The 23,655-nt window shown below is 36.7% G+C and overlaps 1 protein-coding gene across 3 annotated transcripts in view; it reads left to right on the top strand.

The window, feature by feature from the left end:
* Positions 1 to 23,312, top strand: part of ZBTB11 (zinc finger and BTB domain containing 11) — a 31,729-nt gene extending 8,417 nt beyond the window's left edge. For all 3 annotated transcript variants that reach the window (XM_027077648.2, XM_053220786.1, XM_027077649.2), the window contains exons 3-11: positions 1,298 to 1,529; positions 11,021 to 11,859; positions 12,098 to 12,277; positions 15,160 to 15,405; positions 16,746 to 16,890; positions 17,677 to 17,794; positions 20,295 to 20,453; positions 20,569 to 20,744; positions 21,123 to 23,312. In XM_027077648.2, the coding sequence (XP_026933449.1) occupies positions 1,298 to 1,529; positions 11,021 to 11,859; positions 12,098 to 12,277; positions 15,160 to 15,405; positions 16,746 to 16,890; positions 17,677 to 17,794; positions 20,295 to 20,453; positions 20,569 to 20,744; positions 21,123 to 21,640 (2,613 nt within the window). In that variant the 3' untranslated portion in view covers positions 21,641 to 23,312. The remainder of the gene's footprint in view (positions 1 to 1,297; positions 1,530 to 11,020; positions 11,860 to 12,097; positions 12,278 to 15,159; positions 15,406 to 16,745; positions 16,891 to 17,676; positions 17,795 to 20,294; positions 20,454 to 20,568; positions 20,745 to 21,122) is intronic.
* The last annotated feature ends 343 nt before the right edge of the window (positions 23,313 to 23,655 follow it).

Raw genomic sequence — 23,655 nt, 5'->3', positions numbered from 1 at the left:
TTACTACATACACCAGAAGTATGCTAAGACTGCTTTTTCATTAATTATAATATTCCTGTAGTTAAGTCTCTTTAGAATGTAGGTTGTTGGTTTGTTGTTAATCATTCTTCTTGTCTTATTTTATTTCTTAAATATTTGTTTATTTTTGAGAGAGCACAGGCGTGTGCCCGTGAGAGGAGAAGAGGAGCAGAGGGAGAGGGAGACAGGATCTGAAGCGGGCTCTGTGCTGAGAGCAGAGAGCCCAATAGGGGCTTAAACTCACGAACTGTGATGTGAGATCATGACCTGAGCCAAAATCAGACGCTTAACAGACTAAGCCACCCAGATGCCCCTCTTCCTGCCTTTTTAAATGGTATATTGGTGGGGCACCTGGGTCGCTCAGTGGGTTAAGCATTGGACTCTTCATTTCATCTCAGGTCCTGATCTTGAGGTTCATGAGATTGAGCCCCATGTTGGGCTCTGTACTGACAGTGAAGAGCCTTCTTGGCATTCTCTGTCTCCCTCTTTCTCTGCCTGCTTCTCTCTCTGTCTCTGTCTCTCTGTCTCTCTCTTTCTCTCTGAAAATAAAATAAATAAATAAATGGTATATTGGTACAGGTAGACAATACGTTTCTGGAAACAATCTTTAGGTCATGAAACAAGGTAAATTAAACTGGCTAGGTCTTGGGGCACCTGGGTGGCTCAGTCAGTTAAGTGTCCAGCTTCAGCTTGGGTCATGATCTCACAGTTTGTGAATTTGAGCCCTGCTTCGGGTTGTCTCTGTCTCCTTTTCTCTCTCTCAAAAATAAACATTAAAAAAAACAAACAAACTGGCTGGGGCTTCTGGGTGGCTCAGTTGGTTGAGCGTCTTGACTTCAACTCAGGACATGATCTCACGGTTGGTGGGATCACTGCATTGGGTTTATAGCTGTCAGCATAGAGCCTGCTTTGGATCCTCTGTCCTCCTCTCTCTAGCCCTCCCCTGCTTACAGTCTCTCTTTCTCGAAAATGAATAAATGTTAAAAAAAAAAAAATTGGCTAGGTTTTTTTTTTTTTTTACCTGCATTACTTTCATACACCGTTAAATTTCTGACTAGTAAATAAAGGCAGCAAGAAGTGAGATGCAGGAACATGGCAGAAAATAGTAAGAATGCTCTTTTAATTTAAATATATAGGTAATAAAGAATATCTGGCTATTTCTTCATATTAATTAATGGTGTCTTTAAAAGTGAATAATGTGTCACGTTTTAAATTCTGTTAAAGGTAGAAATACAGATGATACATAATACAACTCTTGGTCTTAAACTTATTTTGATAGGTTGACACCAAAGGAGTGGTGAAACGTTCTTCTCCAAAACATTGTCAGGCTGTCTTAAAGCAGCTCAACGAACAGAGACTCTCCAACCAGTTCTGTGATGTTACTTTGTTAATTGAGGGAGAGGAGTACAAAGCTCATAAATCTGTTCTGTCAGCTAATAGTGAATATTTTCGAGATCTTTTTATTGAGAAAGGAGCTGTTTCCAGTCATGAGGCAGTGGTGGATCTTTCTGGTAAGAATTTTCTAATGCTATTGCTTTTTGTTTGTAAGTACCTACTGGAAGGTGGGTGTGTGTCTGTCTTAGAAACTCAGGGTGTGTGCTGCAGTGGGAGAAGCCCACTTAGAGCAGCAGACTAAGGCGAATTGAAGAAGCCCTTCTTCTAACAAGCTTTCCAAGGTGCGGTTCTGGAAAAGGCTGTCATTTTCTGTCACTACCTCTTAGGTGAGACAGATGTAGTGGCAGAAAAATTTCTGACCTTTACATGGCTAAAAACAGTTTGAGAGAAATACATAACTGCATCAGTGTTATATTACACTAAGTGAATATGTTACTTAAAAATTGCTTGTTAAAAAAATTGCCTATGTCTGTGTTGTGGAACATAATAATAGAGCACTTTTGTAAGTCTTTTTTATTTTTTAAGATTAATTATTAGAATTCATTAGGTTCAGTAAACTGTTTAATGTACAATAATCAAAATTCCAAGTGTGGCTGTTTTTCTTTGATTTTATTATTGTTATTATAAATGAATAATTTGACTTTCTTTTGACTCACTAGAACTTATATATTGGCTTAGGAGTCAACAAATGAAAATTTAGGAAGAATTAAATAGGTAACCGTATTTATACATTTCTTGTAATATTAACTTACTGTAACTCTTGGTTACTGAATTACTGACATGACTGTGAAATATCATTTTTCTGAAACAAAAAAATGACTTTATCCAGATTTATAAATACTTACCTAGTTAACCACTGATCCTTTTCTACCTTACGCTTTTTAAACTTATTCTGGAAAGACAAATAACATATTTTTCCTTAGCAGTAGCTATGTGTTGAATTACTAGAAAATATATATTAAGCATCCACTATGTGCGAGGAACTAGCATAGGCTCTGGGGATATAATGGTGAGCAAAAACTTTCATGGATCATAGAATTGTATTTATTACATTTGAGATTAGTGATAATTTACTTTTTTCTGGGTTTGGTGACTCAAGAGAAAATATGTCTTCTACTAGGCCCTCTGAATAATAAAACTCCTCATGGATATAGTTGTTTTTTTTTTTTTTTTAATGTTTATTTTTGAGAGAGAGAGCATGAGCAGGGGTGGGGCAGAGAGAGAGGGAGACATAGAATCTGAAGCAGGCTCTGCATTGTCCGTGCAAAGGCTGCTGGGGAGGCTCGAACCCACAAACCATGAGATCTTGCATGACCTAAGTCGAAGTCAGACACTCAACCGACTGAGCCACCCAGGCACCATGGATAATAGTCTTTTGATATACGTTAGCGTTGGAATTTTTTTCTTACTTTTCATGCATCTGAAGCAGAAAGAGAGAAGTGTATGAATATTGCTCTTGTTCAGTTTCTCAGCAGCTTATAGCAAAAGAAGTGGCTGCCCTATATTAACTGCAGTGCAGCATCCTAATATTCCAACAAAAAGACACATTTGTTCTTCATTCTATATGCTTATGTTTATATATTGTCCAGCAAATATAATGTAAATTAATAGCAGGTTAAGTAGGTAAATTTTATTTGGTTCAAATACTAAGTGAAGAGTATAAAATATGTGTACAGAATTTAAAAATAATGTATTTTTTAATTACCTAGTTAATGTAGTTGAATTAATCATTGTTTTCCTTTGTTAACGCTTATAAAAAATTTTCTGTACTAAGTCATAAAGCTATGTTCATAGATTATCTTTTTAAATTTTCATAGTTTTCTTTCATATTTAAGTTTTAGTCTGCTCACAATTTTATTGGTGTGAGATAGATGTTTGACTTCATTTTTCCCCCATTTGATCATCACTTGTCTCAGAACCCTTTAGTGAAGACTCCATCCTCTTCTTGCCAGTTGATGAATTTCCACATATTTGGTACCAGTTCTAGGCATCGTTCTAGTCTATAGGTGGTCTCTCTTACGGTATTTTCACCTGATCTTAATTACCATAGCTTTATAATAAGGAAAGTCTCCCACCTTTATTACTCAAGTGGATCATAGTTTCATAACCCTTTGCTCTTCCATATAAACTATAAAAGCAGCTTGTCACAGTCACACAAAATAGTGTATTTTGATAGAGATAACATTGAATTAATAAACTTTTAGAGATTTACCCATAGCAGTCTCAAACATCTTTTGTAGGATTATTTCAGGGTACTTTATATGTTTTGAAACTGTTATTTTTTTTCTTAAAATTATGTAATTTCGGATTTATTTTTGGTGTATATTTTATATACAGTAATACTGCCAAATTCCTTTAGTCGTTCAGTCATTTATACATTCTTTGAGGTTTTCCATATAAAAGAAATATATTATTTGCTAATAGTAATGGTCTTGTTTCTACCTTTCTAGTCTTTATATTTTGAAATTGTTTTCTTGCTTTACAGTGCTGTCCCGGACCTCAAAAAAATAGTTGAATAGAAATGGTGGAAGAGGGTTCACTTACCTTGTTCCCATTTCTAAAGAAAGTGCTTTTATCATTTAGTAAATGTTTTAAATAGATAACGCTTTATTTAATGTTAAGGAAATTCTCTCTAAAAATGGTGTTGGTTCATAACTCCCTGAGGAGGTTCCAAAGTATAATCTAAAACTGGCCCCCATGTATGGAGGGTGCCTGGGTGGCTCAGTCAGTTAGTGTCCGACTATTGATTTTGGCTCAGGTCAATGATGTCTCATGGTTCCTGAGATCAAGCCCCATGTCAGGCTCTACACTGACAGTTCGGAGCCTACTTGGGATATTCTCTCTCTCTCTCTCTCTCTCTCTCTCTCTCTCTCTCTCTCTTTCTCTCTCTTTCTCTCTCTTTCTCTCTTTCCCTCCCCCCTCCCTCCCTCCCTCCCCCCCCTCCTGCTCACACATGCACTGTCTCTCTAAATAAATAAATAAAACTGGCCCTCTGTACACAGAGGCAGCGAGAGACTGAAGAAAGAAACCACTTCAGATTGGTAGGTGGCAGGTTTCATAGGTAAGGGAACTTATGTGTGAGGATTGTCTTGGGTGGCTGCAAGATGAATAGATCTCTGTGCCAGAATGTTAAAAGTTTATACACAGACCTTAACTATGTTTAGTTATGTATGCAGGAGTCCTTAACTGGGCTCAGTCATGTACCCAGTCCAGATAGCCTCAATACCACATTTCTCTCTCAAGACTATGCAAGTGGAACACATTCCAGGAACAGGGAGGGGCCTCCAGTTGCCTGGGTCAAGCTCAAGGGTCAACTGGAAGTCAAATCTTGATGACCTTCTCCCACAGTGTTGATTTATTACATTTTTTTTCTGTATTTATTGAAACCATTTTTATTTTTACTATTCTGTTAATGTGGAAGTTACAGTGATTTTCCGTTAAACCAGTTTTTCATTCTTGAAATAAATCCAGTTCAGTCATGTTATATTGCCTTTTGTGTAAATTGCTGTTTGATTTACTAATGTTGTCTAGAGTATTTTCATGTATATTCATGAGTAATTCTTGTTTTTTCTTTTTCATACTATTTCGTGTTTTGATATCAGAGTTGGTCTAGTGTTATAAAATGTATGCTCCCTCCAATTTTTAGATACGCTGAAATTGTTAACTGTGTGATTAAGAATTACCTGTTTCTTGAATGTTCAGTAGAATGGTGGCTAAAATTGCCTGGGCCTGTAGTGGAGTTGAGGGGAAGATTTTTAAATACTAGTCTGACACGTTTAATGGTTAGAGAAGTATTCAGTTCTCTATTTCATCTTAAGTAATTTATAGAAAGTTACATTTTTTCCAGAATTTGGTTCATTTCATCTAAATTTTCAAGTTTATTGGCACAAAATTTAATGTAATTTACTTTATTTTTTGGTTGGCACAAAATATTAAATACTACTGTCTTCTACACATTTCCTGTCAATGTAGATACTTTTGTTCTTTGATATGGGTTATTTGTGCCTTTTCTCATTTTTTTTAACCTTTTTTTTTTTTTTTTTTTTTAATGTAAGCTCTATGCCCATTGTGGGCTTGAACTCAAGATCTTGAGATCAAGAGTCACATGACTGACTGAGCCAGCCAGGTGCCCTTTCTTTCTTTCATTTCTCTTTTCCCTTTTCTTTTTTTGCTTTCCTTTCCACCCTTTACATTTTTCTTACTAGATGTTTACTGACTCCTTTTTTTTTTTTTTAATCCTACCAATTCTGGCCCGTTGCCTGTTTTTGTAAATAAAGTTTTATTGGGGACAGACACACCCATTCATTTTCTTTTTCTATGACTGCTTTTGAGCTTAGAAAGGCGGAATTTAAAAATTGCTACATAAACCAGTGACCCATAAAGCCTAATGTATTGTTTACCTGGCTCTTTACAGAAAAACTTTGCTTATCACTTAGCCAAAACATAATTTTTTTTAAGTTAAAAAACTGTTATGCATATATAATCCAAAAGTTTTATGTAGTTAACTGAGGAAACCAGTAAGATATTAAAACTTTATAACAGAATTTGAAGAAAAAATTCTTTCAGCCAATCAGTGGTACAGGTACAACACTGCTCTTAACACTTAATAGTCTTTTTTACCTCTTACCAAGTTTTGACTAATTTTTCTTAACACACCTTTTGAAAAACAGCTGTTATTTTCTTACTAATTTCTTCTCATTAATCTTCCTTTTATTTTATTTGAACATTATTGTCTTTTTGTTTTATTTTTTTAAAAGTAAATTCTTGCTTGGGGCACCTGGGTGGCTCAGTCTTTTGAGCATCCATCTCTTGATTTCAGTTCATGTTATGATCTCACAGTCCTGAGATCAGGATCTACCAAGCCCAAGGCCCCAGCACTGGACCTGGACCCTGCTTAAGATTCTCTCTGCCCCTCCCTCACTTACACACATGCAAATAAAATAAAGTAAGCTCTTCACGCAACATGGGGCACAAACTTACATCCTCCAGATCAAGAGTCATATGCTCTACCAACTGAGACAGGAGTCCGTGTTACTTTGTTTTTGGTTAAGTATAATCCTTAACCCATTAACTCCCAGCCGTTCCAACTTTCTAGTTTAAGAGTTCCAGGCTATAAATTTCCCTTTAATACTGCAGTTCTGTTGCTTTTAATCCTACATGTGGTCTATTTTTATAAGTTTCATTTTGCTTGAATAGAACGTAAATGTTTTTAGTTGGAAGCAATATTCAATATATTGTGGCTTGTTAATTCTTTACTGATTATTTTGTGTGCTTGATCTCTCAGGTTTTTATTTAAAGTTTACTTGTTTTGGGAGAGAGAGAAAGCCCATGTGCATGAGAGTGTTGAGTGGGGGAGGGACAAAGAGAGAATCCCAAATAGGCTATGCAGTGTCAGTGCAGAGGCCCACGCAGAGCTTGAACCCACAAAACATGAGATCATGACCTGAGCCACACAGCCACCCCTAGATCTATCAGTTATAGACAGAGGTGCTTTAGAGTATTAACTAGTGTGATTCATCTGTTACTGAGTTTCTTCAGTTTTTGTCTTATGTATCTTGAGGACGTATTATTAGATACAAAACAGTTTAGAATTTCCTTTTATCATTACATAATGACCCTCTTTATGTTTAGTAATACTTTTTACCATTAAAATCTTGTAAACAGTATTTTTTTATTTTTCTATTTTGACTACTTTAGTAAATATTTTTTAGGTATGTAAACAATATTTTCATAACTATTTGCCTAGGATATTTTCCATCTTTTGTTTTTCAGCCTTTTTGTATCTTGAGGTTTTAGATTTCTCTTTAAACATCATCATATTTATGGATTTTGTTCTTAATCCAGTATGGGAATCTTTGACTTTTAACTGTCCTGCATAGAAATTGTTGGACTTCCTGAACCCAGCAATTGAGATTGTTTTTCTCAGTTGAGAAAAAGTCTCAGCTAGTATCTCTTCAAAAATTGTTTCTGCCTCAATTTCTCTTTTCTACATTTCTGAAACTCGAGTTAGATAGACATTCTCACTTTATATTCTGTGTCTCTTAATTTCTTTTATATTTTGGTCATCTCTGTGTAGGATATTCTGGAAAATTTTAGTTCACCTACTCTTTAGCTTTTTTTAATTTGCCGTTAAATTCATTTACTGAGGTTTTTTTTTATTCCAGTCTCTTTTCTATTTTTATTATTTTATTTTATTTTTTATTTATTTTTTTAAGTAAGCTCTGTGCCCAATATGGGGTTTGAACTCACATACTTGAGATCAAGAGTTGCATGTTCTGCTGACTGAGCCATCCAGGGGCCCCTCTTTTCCATTTTTTAGAGGCTCTATGTAGTTCTTTTCATGTATCTCTTTTAGGGGGCTACTTTTTATGACCTTTTGCTCTTTACTGGTGTTATGCCACCGTTGACTTTTCTATATGTGATCATAGCAATAAAAATCTTTGCTGGTTTGATTCATGCTGTTTGTTTCCACTAGCTCTTATTCATGGTGCCTTGTTTGTAATTAAAAATCTGTGCACACTGAATTTATATTCTTCAGAACTTTGTAGGAAACTTTGAGTTTTGGGTTGAAAGTGTTCTCCACAGAGAAAACATTTGGTTCTTAAGATTCTGAGGGCATTACCAGTCTGGGACTACTTTAAATTCTGAGCGTGAGGACTTTTTGACTACCAAAGTGCTATATATTCAACAAAATATCCTACTAGATTAAGCCTGGTTTGAGGTCATGACTAATCAGGAAGGATTTCTTACCTGTTTCACTCAATGCTGGGGCACCAAGTATATTTAAAATAATACTTAAAAAAATTTTTATGTCCTATTTTTTTTTTTTTTAAGTAATTGGGTCAAATTAGGGTATGTTAGTCTGCCATACTGTTGGATGTGGAAGTCCCTGTCATAATTCTTCTGTCTGTTGGCTCATAACTCTCCCATGAGCTTCCCTGGTGTAATGTGAAATTGGTCCCTGTACTCAAAAGGCAGGGAGAGACCAAAGAAATGGGCAAACCATTCCAGATTGGTAGGTGGCAGTTTTAACAAGCAAAGGGCGCTTATGTATGAGGCTTGTCTTAGGTGGCAGCAAGATGAATGTATCTCTGCACCTGCCCACCAAATCTTAAAAGTTTGTAAGAGTCCTTAACTGGGTCCAGTCACATAAACTGTGTAGATATTTTCAGTATCACGTCACTATCTCAAGGTTATGTCCTTAGAGCAGTCTCTGGGAGCAGGAAAGGCAAGTGGAACTCACATTCCAAGGACAGGGAAGAAGGTGGGGAGGGGAGCCTTTGAGTGCCCAGGGTCCATCCAGTTCATGTATCAGCTGGCAAATCTGTCTTTTTGATCACATTCCCTAACACCATCTATTACCAACCATTGTTGTCCTTTTGTTTTTTCTTTTTTTAGTTTTTAATTTTGGTAAACACAATATAAAATTTACCCTCCTCATTTTTTTTAATGTTTATTTTTGAGAGGGAGAGAGCGAACGTGAGCAAGGAAGGAGCAGAGAGACAGGATCTGAAGCAGACTCTGTGCTGACAGCAGAGAGCCCAATGCGGGGCTCAAACTCACGAACCGAACCGTAAGATCATGACCTGAGCTGAAGTTGAACACTTAACAAACTGAGCCACCCAGGCGCCCCCGCCTCCCAGCCTTAATGATTTTTAAGTATACAGTTCACTATTGTTAATCATGTTCACATTGTTGTGTAATGGATCTCTGGAATTTTTTATTATCTTGCAAAATTGTTGTCATTTTGATTGTTTTGCAGAGTGTGTATATTGTATGTAAAAAGGCTAGGGGTAAAAACAAGATACTGAAATTATCTGCCTATTATCTCTTGACAAAATTATGAATGATTTTTTTTTCCTTTGTGTTTTTGTATTTTATGGTAAACATGACTTGTGTCCTTGAAAAAAACTATTTTATATATTTAAACTGTTACTTGGAACAGTGTTAATTCTTTCATGGGAAATTTTTCTCATGACTTCAGACTTAAAAAGGTATAGATAAGGGGCACCTGGGGAGCTCAGTCGGTTGAGCGTGCAAGTTCGCCTCAGGTCATGATCTCATGTCTGGGGGTTCAAGCCCTGCATGGGGCTCTGTGCTGACAGCTCAGAGCCTGGAGCCCGCTTCAGATTCTGTATTCTGTATCTCCCTCTCTCCCTGCCCATCCCCTGCTCACGCTCGCTCTCTGTCTCAAAAATAAATAAACATTAAAAAAATTTTAAAAGGTATAGGTAAAAGACCAAAATACATTATTTTGTTTGTGGGTTTTCTTCCCCCCGCGCCACCTTTTTTTAAAGAAATACTTACCTCAAGCTTATTTAACTTGGTCTTATAATTTGTAGCAGGATTAACATGGCTTCAGCCTATTTAATTACCAACTTTCCTAGGATGGCTGAATTAGCCATGATCAACTGGAATGCTAATATATCTCACAGTTTAAGGCTTCTCTTCCTTGTTCATCATCTACTTCTATAAAAGGACTACATTTTATGTACCTTGAGTCAAAACTGAATAATACAGCAAATGTGAGTTTTTAAAAGGTTGCTTTGGCTCTTTATATTTTTGTAAAAGATCTTTAAGCTAAATTATGATATGAGAAAACAACGCATGGAATAAGTATAAGTTATATGCCACCTACTGCAAGAAGGAGGAATAAGATTATTTGCTTAATTGTATAAAGAAGCTCTGGAAAGCTATACAGATTCTTATACTGGTTAGGGAGATGGAGTTGGACTTATCACTGTTTTATCTTATTTTTGAATTATGAATATTGGCTTTTGTAAAATAGTGAAATATTGAGAACTTAGAAATAAACTGATCTCATTTTCTCACATAAAATAAAAATGTAATACCTCATGTGTATGGTAATTATTTCCTTCCTTAAGCCAGTAATACGCAAACTGTAGCCCACAGAGCAATCCTCATTTCCCTCTCTTTTTGTAAAGTATATTGGAACACAGCCATGTATATTTGCATATGTGTTACCTGTGGCTGTACTTTTCAGCTCTAGTGGCAGAGTTGAGTAGTTGAAACAGACACCTTATGGCCTGCAATAATTATTAACTGATTCTTTACAGAAAAACTTTGCTGACCCCCTGTGTTAGATCTTATTTTTAAATTTTCAGTAGTCAAACCCTTTGTTCACAATCATTTTTATATGGACTTCTGTTATTAAAATATATGGTTATACTTACAGAAGTGAGGTTAGGGGACAGGTTGGTTGAACCCTGCCTACTCACCTGCCTCCCTCTCTTTTTTTACCCTCCATTCTCCAGCAGCTGTTTCTTGAGGGGAATTTGAGGAACCCCCGGGGTTCTAAGGAGTACAGTTTGAAAATGACTGCCTTACAGCAACTCTTTGAGGTAGTAAGTCTGATACTATTTTCTATTTTAGGTATTGAGAGACTCGGCTCATTGAAGTGAGTTAGTCAAGGTTTATTAAGCAACCAGAACACAAAACAAATCCACAGTGTTTAATTGCAGAATAAATGGTTATATTTGCCTTTATATTCTATTTTATATATCATAATCATGTATTAATTGTTATTCTAAGGTGTTTTAGTAGACCTTTAACTTTTTTGTACCCCCATTTTTTTTGTTCCATGCAGGTTTTTGTAAGGCAAGCTTCCTTCCTTTATTGGAATTTGCCTACACTTCTGTGCTAAGTTTTGACTTCTGTAGCATGGCTGATGTAGCCATCCTGGCTCGTCATCTTTTCATGTCGGAAGTTTTAGAAATCTGTGAGAGTGTGCATAAACTAATGGAAGAGAAGCAGCTAACAGTATATAAGAAGGGTGAAGTACAAACAGTTGCATCCACCCAGGACTTACCAGAACAAAATGGAGGCACTGTGCCTCCTGTGGCTAGCAACGAGGGGACCACAACATTATCTACTGAACTCGGGGACTGTGAAATTGTACTATTGGTGAATGGAGAATTGCCAGAAACTGAGCAGAATGGAGAGCTAGGACAGCACCCTGAACCCCAGGTTTCTTCAGAAGCTGAAGCCACTCTGTCACCTGCAGGCTGTATAACTGGTTCCCATCCTGAAATGGAGTCTGTTGATTTAGTAACAAAAAATGATGAGACAGAAGTAGAAACTTTAAACAGAGAAGATAGCGCACCTTCTGATATTAATCCCAAACTTTCAAAAGAGAATGTGATCAGTAACTCTCCAGAAAACAGTGATATGGGAAATGACCCATCAAGTGAAGATATCTGTGCTGAAGACATTCCAGAGCAAATGCAGAACCTTAGCCAGTCTTTAAAAGATCAGGAAAATCTAGTTGCACTGACAGCAAAGCCAGACCTTAGCACTGATGATGAAACTTACAGAAGCAGACTTCGGCAGCGTTCTGTTAATGAAGGGGGATATATCCGACTACACAAAGGAATGGAGAAAAAGCTACAGAAACGGAAAGCCATTCCCAAGTCAGCAGTTCAACAGGTATGACGAAGAGTTGACCTTTGTAGTTTTACCTTTAAGTAAAAAGCATTCTATTCATCAACTTATACCTGTGGTGAAATTATTTGGGGAGGAAGGGCAGTAGGTGCAGGAAAGCAACTTAATGTTTTAAATACCGGTATTAATAATGTAATGCCATTTTGAAATATTATATGACTCATGACTTTAAAAATCAAAATGGCTGTACTTACTTAGATTGTGTTTTCTATCCCTTACTTAGGTAGCCCAGAAATTAGTTCAAAGAGGGAAAAAAATGAAACAGCCAAAAAGGGATACGAAAGAGAATACTGAAGAAGCAGCATCCCATAAATGTGGGGAATGTGGAATGGTTTTTCAGAGACGATATGCCCTTATAATGCATACACTGAAACATGAAAGAGCTAGAGATTACAAATGTCCGGTAAGTAATTGGAAAGCTAATTAAAGATGATTTATCTAACTTCATGATAAATAGAACCCAGTTTTGCTGCTTCATTGTTATTCTACTACTTGTAGTCTCTGTGTTGCTCTTTCTCCCTTATATTGGTATAAGAGTCATCTTTGATTTGTACATGTCATTTCCTTGACAAAGAAAAACAAAAACGGTGACCTGTCTTTGCTTCTTCCTGATACCCTAGTAAGACAAGGGTAAAATTATCACTGAAAAAATATAAGCTCAGGGGTGCCTGGCATATGACTCTTAGAGCATATGACTCTTAATCTCAGGGTTATTATTATAAGTTTGAGGCCCTCCTTGTGGGTAGAGATTACTTGAAGATAAGTAAATAAACTTAAAAAAACAATAAATAAATTTAAAGAAAAATGTAAGTTCATAAAAGAGTAAAGAGGAAATCAACTATATCCTGGACCCTGATAAATGGAGGTAGTAGCTGATTTAACAGATTTAAAAGGGCTCATTCCAGGCTTTCAGTGGGGAAAGCTAAGAATCCATCTGAATTGTATTGCAGAACTACCAAATGCCTCAGGAGTTGGTGTTATATAGCTACTTTGAAAGCAGAAGTGAATCTGGTTGTTAGAAAATTTTGTAAGAAGCAGTTAAGTCACAACCACTCCCTCAGCCAAAGATCCATCTTCTACTCTCTGGAAGAGCTAAAACCATGACTGTTTTGGGGAACACTGCATACAGTGAACATGAATGTACTATACCCAAAACAAGGAAAAGGAAAACCTTATTTACTGAATATTGAAACCCTTCAAGTCCTCTGTCCCGTCTCAAGTCCCAGAATGTTAGCAGTCAGACCCTTAACCCAAAAGCAAAAAAGTTTCTCAGAGATGAGAAATCCAAAGCACAATAACAAAGGACCTGAAGATAGTGCTGACTAAAGCCAGTGGTTGACAACTCCCCGCCACCCCCCACATACTTACACAGAAATTCCAATCAATTTTTTAACATTCTGAAAGATGAGTAGATATCAGGGATCATCAGATTCAGGAATAAATATTTCAAGGAAAAAAAGCAACTTTGAAGAATCCACAAATACAAAAATCTCAGAAAAATTGGGAAATAGACTAAATCTCTCAGAAATAATGCAGAAGACCAGTTAGAAAATGAAAGTGAAGGAATTTAGAGAATTGGTGTAGGATATCTAATATCCAGATAACACCAAAAAGAGAACACAGAGATCAGGAAATCATTGGTGCAATAAAGAAAAATATCAGAATTTAGAAGTTTCCTTATGGGGGCACCTGGGTGGCTCAGTTCAGTGTTCAACTCTTGGTTTCGGCTCAGGTCATGATCCCAGGATTGTGGGATTAAGTGCTCCACGCTACAAATGGAGCTTGCTTGGGATTCTTTATCTCTCTCCCTCTCCCCTGCTTGCGCTCTCTCCCCCTCTGCCCCCTCTCCTGCTTCCTCTCTTTCTCTAAGATTTAAAAAAAAAAAAGTTGTGAAACAGGGCATGTTGCAGGCCCTGAACCATGGATGAAAGTAAATCTATATCAAGATAAATTATGAAATCTTCTAATTAAGGGGCAAAGAAAATTTCTTATGAATAACAATAGAGAAAACAGATGGTCAGACTCATAGAAAAGATAAAGATCAGAATGGCTTCAGGCTTTTCAGCAGCAACAGTGGAAGCCAAAAGACAAAGAAAAGCATAATGTCTTTAAAATTCTAAAGGGCCCTGGTTTCTAACTTAAAATCTGTAACCAAACTATGAGTTATTTGTGATGGTAGATAAGAACAGTTTCAGACATGCAAGGTCTCAAAAGTTTTACCTCCCAGACTCCCTTTCTCAGGAAGCTATTTGCAGAGGTGTTCCACTAAAGTGAGAAAGACCTGGAAAACCGGGAAACATGGGGTCCAATTCTACAGAGTCCAAGCATAGGAAACAACCAGTCCAGGTTGGAGCAGGACAAAATGCTTTGAAGGAGGTCTGTTTCATAGGTGATATCTTTAAATCTCCCCTCAGTAGACAATTGAGGGAAAGGTTTGGTGATGAATAATCAGTAAATACAAACAGAAATAAGCAAAACAAAACAAAAAGAAGGGAAAGAGAATCATAGTGTACTCTGTGGCCCAGCTGTAATAGTAATTACTTCATTGAAAAAATGAGAATGTAGAAATTAATCAAAACTACAACATAGCTGTATTGAGAAAATAAAGTAATAGGCCTGCATATGTGTAGGGAGTGGAAGGGTGAAGGGAGAGAGTCATCATCCATTATTCATGTTACTTAGAGTTACCAAGGTAAGCAAGCATCATGAGAGAGTTAAAAAACAATGGCAGAAATAGAGCAAGAGACGAGTTTTATTTATTTAAAAAAATTAAATATAGGTTGTGAGCATATATAACTTTGATTTTTTTAAAAGAATGAACAAAATATTTCATGAATCCCTAACAACTACAGAATAAAATCCAAGGACCATCAGAGTTTTTTCTACTTTTCCAACCCCTAGTTTTGCTCCACCTAACAATTTGTAGTACTTCTATTGGTAGCATTCTTGTTGACATCCTACCGTTCCTTCTAGATAGACCTAGTCTCCTCATTGATGCCTTTGTCTATTGCTTCAGTTACTCCCTCTTCCTAAATACTTCACTCTTTCACATGTAAATCCTGTTTCTGTGGTTAGATTATAAACCTCTTCAGAGTAGAGTCTGGGTCTTTAACCCCTTTCATCCTTATGTCTGATACCTAGCATATCATCTTTTATATAGTGTGTGGTTTTTTTGATTTATATAATCGTAACAAAGAAACGGGAACTTGAAATAGGAGTCAGGTGTCACTTAACATTTGTTATGGAACTACATTTAGACAGAATTTTATTTACTTTTCCTTTTAGTTGTGTAAAAAACAGTTTCAGTACAGTGCCTCCTTGCGAGCACATCTTATTCGACATACCAGAAAAGATGCACCCACTTCATCTTCTTCCAATTCCACGTCTAATGAGGCATCAGGAACATCGTCTGAGAAGGGGAGAACCAAACGAGAATTTATATGTTCCATATGTGGAAGGACATTACCTAAATTATATTCTCTTCGAATACACATGTTAAAGCATACAGGTGTAAAGCCACATGCATGCCAGGTAAAGCCATGACATTTACTTTGTTATGTAAAGAAAATTTGAACTTAACTAGTGATGAGACTGGTTGATTCTGGAGTCACTCTTACTGTTGTAAAATGTCACAGAGAATTCTGTGACTTTTTCAGTTTGTTGCCTGGTTTAAGGGAAATTCCCAGTTGTGTTCTTTGATTTGCTATTTAACTTGTTGTAATTTGAAATGAATCAGTTTAGGATGTTCATGAAACTTACTGTGATTCAGAAAATGTTAGGTGAGAATAACTAGTTCATTATCCCATTCATCCCTTTAAGCTTCAGCGGGACCTACCTGGACTGGAAAGGAACCCATGGCTTAAACAAATCTTCTTAGCAAAAATCCTCCCTAAGCTGTGTGTTCTTCTCTAGAGCTGAGGACTGAGACTATCTGAATGCCAAAATACAGCTTCTAGCTAAGAATCCTGTGATTAACCAGCTTTGGGCTGTTTGGAACAGTGAAAATTTTCCAGTAGCCCCCATAACCTTGCATATAAGTGGAACTCGTTTTTATTAATAAACAGTTTTGGAAACAATGAGTTTTGTGGAAACTGGAAAATTTCCAGTGAAATTTTTAATGTTTCTCTCCCCCCCCCCCTTTTTTTTTAACTTTTTGTTATATGAGAATAGAATAGAATAGACTCTCATGGACCCTTTATCCAGCTTCAGTAGCTATGAACACATGATCAGCTGTGTTTTATGTATACTATCCCTCACTGCCCTACTTCCCTTTCCCCTCATTTCTTTTGAAGCCAAGTCCTAAGCATCATTTTACTCATAAATTTTAAAACTGAGTATTAATTGGGCCTCTGGTCTTGTAGTGTAGCACTACTCAAAATGTGTGGTCCATGGAAGATATGTACAGAAATGGAGAGTGGACTTTTAGAAACTCTCATGGCAGTTACATTGTTGTGACATTTTTAGCATATTTAACAAAAAATGGATTGACAAAAGGAAGACTGATTCATCACAGAGTTTGAGAAGCACTGTTCTAGTTTGTGTAGCAATAAATTAGTATATTTTCTTGATTAAGCTGTTATGTCTCTTAATATAAGGTATACTGTTTATTAGTCTCACAAGGACAGCATGAGGGTCTTTTGTATGGCTTTGACCTCCAGTGGATGTGAGAAAAGTAGCGATATTTGTTAAGTTCTGAGTCAGAAGATGGTCAGCCAGCTAAATATCCTTGACATTTGTTTCAGCTTCAGTTTGTCATTTTGTTTATAATTTTTTTCTTTAAAATGGCATATAGTTTCTCTAGTCTCATTCTTCAGAAATAGCCCCGGTTTCTCTTTTCTGTTTTACTGGTATAAATACCTGTGCTATCTTAGGTCTGTGGAAAGACTTTCATCTATAAACATGGTCTAAAATTGCACCAGAGTCTCCATCAATCACAAAAGCAGTTCCAGTGTGAACTATGTGTTAAGTCATTTGTTACCAAACGGAGTCTTCAAGAACATATGAGTATTCACACAGGTAATGAGAAATTTGTATTAACTTAGCTACCCATTATATACCATAATTCAGTTAATTATTGTGCTATATATGTTTTAGAAATTATATTGATATACTAACGGCTGTGTGTGTGCAGTTTTTTTCATTAAGGCTGGGGTGCCTGGGTGGCTCAGTCAGTTAAGTGTCTGAGTTCAGCCCAGGTCATGGTCTCACATGTTCATGAGTTCGAGCCCTGTGTCAGGCTCTGTGCTGACAGCTCAGAGCCTGGAGCCTGCTTCAGATTCTCTCTCTCTCTCTCTCTCTCTCTCTCTCTCTCTCTCTCTGCCCTCTTCCACTTGCACTCTGTCTCATTCTCAAAAATAAACATTTAAAAAAATTCAAATTAAGGCTAAAAAGTGTTCTTTAAATCTAGTTTAGAGCTATCTTATTGGTATAAAAAGTCATTGTTTCCCTCAGTGTAGCAAAATGTGTACTCACTAGTGAATCATGCATAATTTAGATAATGTAGCCATGGCTAGTGAAGGGTAGATATCGGCTCTAGAACTTGCGTTCACCTCTGTATTATTATAATCCAGATGATTATGCAAGCGTGTCACATTCTTTGGGTAGTGATAGTAGCCTTGCTAGTACTGTAGTTGAGAAGAAACAGAAGATTTTGACTTGGCTTGTTGTTGTTCTGAGAAGATGGCTGCCAAATGTTACAGCTTCTGTGTCCCTTTGGTAAAGTAACTTCTGAAGTGTAACAAAGTATTCTGTTGGAAGAGCACCTGATTGCTGGATTTGTGAAATGTTTTTTATTTTTTATAGGAGAGTCCAAGTACCTTTGCTCAGTTTGTGGAAAGTCTTTTCACAGGGGCTCTGGCCTCAGCAAGCACCTAAAGAAACACCAGCCAAAGCCTGAAGTTCGAGGCTATCATTGTACTCAGTAAGTATTTAATACACAAACTATTCAGTTTCCTTGTGTTTCTTAATAGGTTTATTTGAAAATTGTTTTCAGAAGAAAATATTTGAGGTAGCTATAGTTGATAATACTATTATATAATTGAAATTTGAGAAAGGAGTAGAACTTAAACATACACACACACATATATATACATATATCTGACATGATGGATACATTAAATGGGAGGAATCCTTTCACAATGGATATATGTATCAAACCATTATGATGTGCATTTCAGATATCTTACAATTTTATAACTTGATAAACCTGAAAAAACTGTTTGAAGATAATATTCAATTGTTACTTATTTTTTATTTTAATGTCTTTTTTTTGCCTAGATATTGCTATTTATGGTTTTTAAGTTTTATTTAGATATCCTATACCATGTAAATCACTCACTTGAAATACTTTAAAGACATTCTTCAAATGTACTACTTGGAGGCAGAGATTGTAGGAAGTGAGAGCCCCCAGTGCGAGCCAGAGATTTTTTTCTAGGTTGTTCATCTAAAGTGCTAAGCCGTCTGCTAGTTTTTCCTCTCTTTAGACTCTTTTTCTTCTCTTCCTCTTTTTATTTTCCAAAGCATCTTGAAATGTCTTTTATAATTGAGGTAAAACTCACAAAAAATTCATCATTTTAAAGTGTACAGTTCACTAACTTTTAGTACATTCAGTACATTGTGGAAACATCACCACTGTCTGATTCCAGAATGCAGGCCCTTTTGGGGGGATCCTTGAGGGAGTCACCGGATAGGTCCAAAGAGACCAGCACAGTTCTTTAAGAAGAAGTCCCTCTGGCACCAGGAGCCCATCATGGGAATGCAGTCTTCATGGCTGCTGCTCAGCTGAGAAGCAGGGAAAGGGGATCAGGGGAGTTCAAATGCTACAAAGCTCTCTCACAAGATTTAATGATTTTTTTAATTTTTTTTAACGTTTATTTATTTTTGAGACAGCATGAATGGGGGAGGGTCAGAGAGAGAGGGAGATACAGAATCCGAAGCAGGCTCCAGGCTCTGAGCTGTCAGCACAGAGCCCGACACGGGACTGAAACCCACAAACTGGGAGATCATGACCTGAGCCGAAGTCGGATGCTTAACCGACTGAGCCACCCAGGCGCCCCTGATTTTTTTTTTAATTAAACATTTGCCTGGCCACTGTACACTTTTAATCCATTTCTGGGGTTCTAATAAAATTGATCCTCATAGTTTTGGCTAGTTTTGGCCAATGCTTTTGTGAGCTTGTGGGGTTTCCTACTCTGCCATATTTTCTTTTCTCACTTTTATTAGTCTTATTATAAAAAAAAATATTTTAGGAGTGCCTGGGTGGCTCACTCGGTTAAAGGTCCGACTTCAGCTCAGGTCATGAACTTGCGGTTTGTGGGTTTGCATTGGGCCCTGTGCTGACAGCTCAGAGCCTGGAGCCTGCTTCGGATTGTGTCTCCCCTCTCTCTCTGTTCCTCCCCTGCTCGTGCTCTGTCTCTCAAAAATAAAGGTTTAAAAAAATTTTTTTTAATAAAATTATTTTATTATTAATAGATTTTTAGTTGCAAGTGAAAGAAAACACTACCTAAACTGGCCTGAATGAAAGGTGGTAAAATCTAGGGAGTTTGAATAGTTTAATGTAAACTAGATTCACATCTGTTAGCACTTGGTCTCTGAGACTCTGTGGACATGGCAGTAACAATGGTTTCAGCCTCACATCCTCTCGACTCCCAAATTGTCAAGCTGCTTTTCTGGTAGTTCCTATACAGGTTCTGAGATTGACGCCCATTGGATCTAGTTAAGTCATTCGATTATCCCTGGATCAGTAATTATAGCCAAGGGAATGCTGTGCTCTGATTGACTCAGGCCTGAGACAATTGCTCCATCTTTATGGTCAATGGTGAGGCCTACTCCAAACACATGGACGGAAAATGGGCGAGGATAAAAAGGGAGATCAGATGGGGTTTAGGGAGAGAAAGAAAATAAATGTCTTATACAATGGCCTTTGAGAGCTCTGCATGGTTCTTTCTAAAATGTTTCTAGTACTAGAAACAAAACAAACCAGCAAAGGGAAAAAAGAGGGTGTGGGGCAAGCCAAGAAACAGACTCTTAACTATAGAAAACAAACCAAGGGTTACTAGAGGGGCTGTGGGTGGGAAGATGGGTTAAATAAGTGATGGGGATTAAGGAGTACACTTGTTTCAATGAGCACTGGATGTACAGAAGTTTTGAATCACTATATTGTACCCCTAGTATCACATTGTAGGTTAACTCGCTGGAATTTAAATAAAAACATTAAAAAGTAAAATGTCTCTAGTAGTTAAGAGCTAAAAGAACTTAAAACCTTGAAGCCTTTACTACAAGATTGGAATAGTAGCGCATTCTTGTGTTTTCAATTGGGATCATTTTCTAGAGTTATAAAACCCAAAAATATACTGAGTCTTGGAAATTTGTTTTAAAAAAATAATACAGTGATCTGATCGAGTTCTTGAATTTTACTGCAGATGTGAAAAAAGTTTCTTTGAAGCTAGAGATCTTCGTCAGCACATGAACAAACATCTTGGTGTGAAGCCATTCCAGTGCCAATTTTGTGATAAGTGCTATAGTTGGAAGAAAGATTGGTATTCCCATGTGAAGTCTCATTCAGTCACTGAGCCTTATAGGTAGGTAGATTGGAGCAGGATCTGAACTTAATTGAGATGTATGTACTTGGATTAATTTTTTTGTATGCTGGTGCTTTGGAAAAAATAATTTAGGTCCCCCCCGCCCCCATTATAGGTGTAATATATGTGGCAAAGAATTTTATGAAAAAGCATTGTTCAGAAGGCATGTAAAGAAAGCTACCCATGGAAAAAAAGGAAGAGCGAAGCAGAACCTGGAACGGGTATGTGAACAATGTGGAAGAAAATTCACTCAGCTAAGAGAGTATAGGAGACACATGAACAACCATGAAGGTAACTATACTTCATCCTGTGTATATATGTAAATAGAATAAAAAGCCAGTCTAATCGTGATTCCCCCTTTACCAGCCTTCTTGCCTGTTACCTCACCTTCCTTGACAAGAGATGAATTCTGTATTATCTAAGAATTATTCACGTGATTGAGGTGATCCTGAACCTGGATACCTGATTGTTGTGTATGTAGATGGATTCCTTTTTTAGTGAGCTTAATATTGTAGGTCAGCATTTTTATGCTGAACTGGGCTATTTGAAGCTTCTGTTTCCTTATCCTAAGATTACAGGATTGCTGGGAAGGTTAAATGAGACTGTTCATGGAATCAGAATTGCCTCTCAGTAACTTGTATCTCTGGGAACACCTCTCTCTCTTAATAGGAGTTAAGCCATTTGAATGCTTAACATGTGGAGTAGCTTGGGCTGATGCCCGATCTCTAAAACGCCACGTCAGAACGCATACTGGTGAACGGCCCTACGTCTGCCCTGTATGTAGCGAAGCCTATATAGATGCTCGAACCCTCCGTAAACATATGACTAAATTCCACAGAGATTATGTGCCTTGCAAAATTATGCTGGAAAAAGATACCCTTCAGTTTCATAACCAAGGAACTCAAGTGGAGCATGCTGTTAGTATCTTAACAGCAGACATGCAGGAACAAGAAAGCAGTGGTCCTCAAGAACTTGAGACTGTGGTCGTGACAGGAGAGACCATGGAAGCACTCGAAGCCGTGGCAGCTACGGAAGAGTGTCCATCAGTATCTACGCTTTCTGACCAAAGTATTATGCAAGTGGTTAATTACGTGTTGGCACAACAGCAAGGACAGAAGCTGTCTGAAGTTGCAGAAGCGATTCAAACTGTCGAAGTAGAGGTGGCACATATTTCAGAAACAGAGTGAATATAGTCTTGGAGAAAGAAAGAAGGGTCCTAGCATTGTATACTGAACTCACAGAACATTTGTTTACAGTACTGTGCGACTGTCTGCCTAGAGCCTGTATGTCAAGGCTCTGGGCTCTTGGGTGAGGTTTTAACACTTCTAAACGATTTGTCTGGCTGATAGGTTCTGTTGAAAAGTCCATTTACTGTAAAGAAGTTGAAAACAAATGTACTTGATGGCATTGGTTTATCATGGTGTACTTTTTATGAATTGATGTTTATAAAGGACTGTACTAAATTAAAAACTATAGTTTCACTTGCATTTTGACATGATCATCTACTTTGAGTTTAAAAGGCTGTACTAGTCAGATTTTCTTCTTTTATTCTCAAAATAGGTTCTGTGATTTCATTTGCCCTGTTTATAGGTCTAAAAAAATTCTAATATAAAGCATTTTAGTAGGATGCATAGGTACATTACATTTTTAAAATGCTTCAGGTCTGTGATTCTTGACTTACTATTTATTTTAACCCCTTATAAGTCAGGGATTTATTCTGTTTTAAAGCACTTAATGAGTTACATGTTGTAATCAAGTTTGCACAGTATACTTATCTATATGGGGAGCCCTTAAATACATAGCTGATTTTTAAAATGCATGAAATGCCTATTAAAGCCTTACTATATACTATCTCTTCAAGGCAAGTAAATTGACCACGAGCAAAGAACACTGTTATTAAACACTGTTGATGGGAAATTTCTTCTTGATAACATGGGACATTAAATGGAAAAAAAAAGATCTCATTCTTTTGCTGAAAGAATGAACAAGTTAAAACTAGATTTGGTATGTTTGCAGCTTTTGTATCATGTTTTAATTGTTCAATTTTGTTGAAAAACTGCAATTTAGAAATAGGATAGCAATATAGACATCTAAAGCAGTCCTGAGGATACCATATAATTGTTGAGTAACTTCAGAATAGTGAAGTCTTCAATTCAGCCCTCATTATAGTATACTACTCAAAGAAATTGATTATGGTCCACCAAATTGTTGGAAGTAAATTATTTTTAAAAGTTACCTGTGAATTATATTAATTTGTGTGTTTGATTTTTAAATTCCCACTTGTAGAAGCTATCCAGTTTTCTGATTTTCAAAATAACCATAGGGAGATGCCACATTTCTCTCCTGTGGGTAGCTACCACTCAAACTATAATTGTTAAAATTAAACTTTTTAAGTATTAGCAGCTAATATAAGGTATAAAATGAAAATAAAAGCAAATCACATGTAAATCATTCCTAAAGCACAAGAAAAGAATGTGCCTTGATGTACATATATTATTAAGATACTTATTCCAGTTTACTTTAAGAATAGCTTAAAAGATAAAGAATAAATGTGATGCCATGCATGCGTTCTACCTGCATATGTAATATTTGCATTTGCAAATTTCCCATTGTCTCTATAGCTGTGTGGCTGACTTTTGAATTTTAAGTGAATTGACATACAGTCTATAACTTTACAATGGCTGCTTGTTTATTGTATCTTTCAGTTAGTGAAAATGTGTTTCAACCTGACTAAAATTTGGAATTGTGTCTTTTATGTTCCATCCTCACTGTTAACTAGATTTAGTTAATTGTATAAGACCGTTGATGTATGTCAAAAATATGTAAATAAAACATGTCGAATCTTGTTTAAAAGCATAAGCTTTGGAGTTGAGCTTGTCACTATTTTCAAATTATAAATCAGTGGCCGTTATTTGATAGGTTGATTCAGTAAAGTGGCATGGGGGGATCTTCTCTGTTTACAGTTCCTTTTTAGAAACACGCACTGTTTTGTTGCTGTCAGTGACTTTCCCCATTGGGCACTCCCAATTATCACTACTGCTGCTAAGCAGTTTGAGTCTTTGCTGTTAGTCACTGAAACGTGTATGTTGTTGATAGAAATGAATTAATTTTCTAACACAGTTTTTAATCTGTTTTATTAAAAGTGGCTCACAGAATTTCACAAGGTTGCCTGAACTGCTGGGCTTAGAGCTAATCCAAACCT

This window comes from Acinonyx jubatus, chromosome C2, assembly GCF_027475565.1.
Source record: "Acinonyx jubatus isolate Ajub_Pintada_27869175 chromosome C2, VMU_Ajub_asm_v1.0, whole genome shotgun sequence".
Lineage (NCBI taxonomy): Eukaryota > Metazoa > Chordata > Mammalia > Carnivora > Felidae > Acinonyx > Acinonyx jubatus.
The sequence above is the reverse complement of the archived record's forward strand: the minus strand, read 5'-3'. Positions and strand labels throughout refer to the sequence as shown.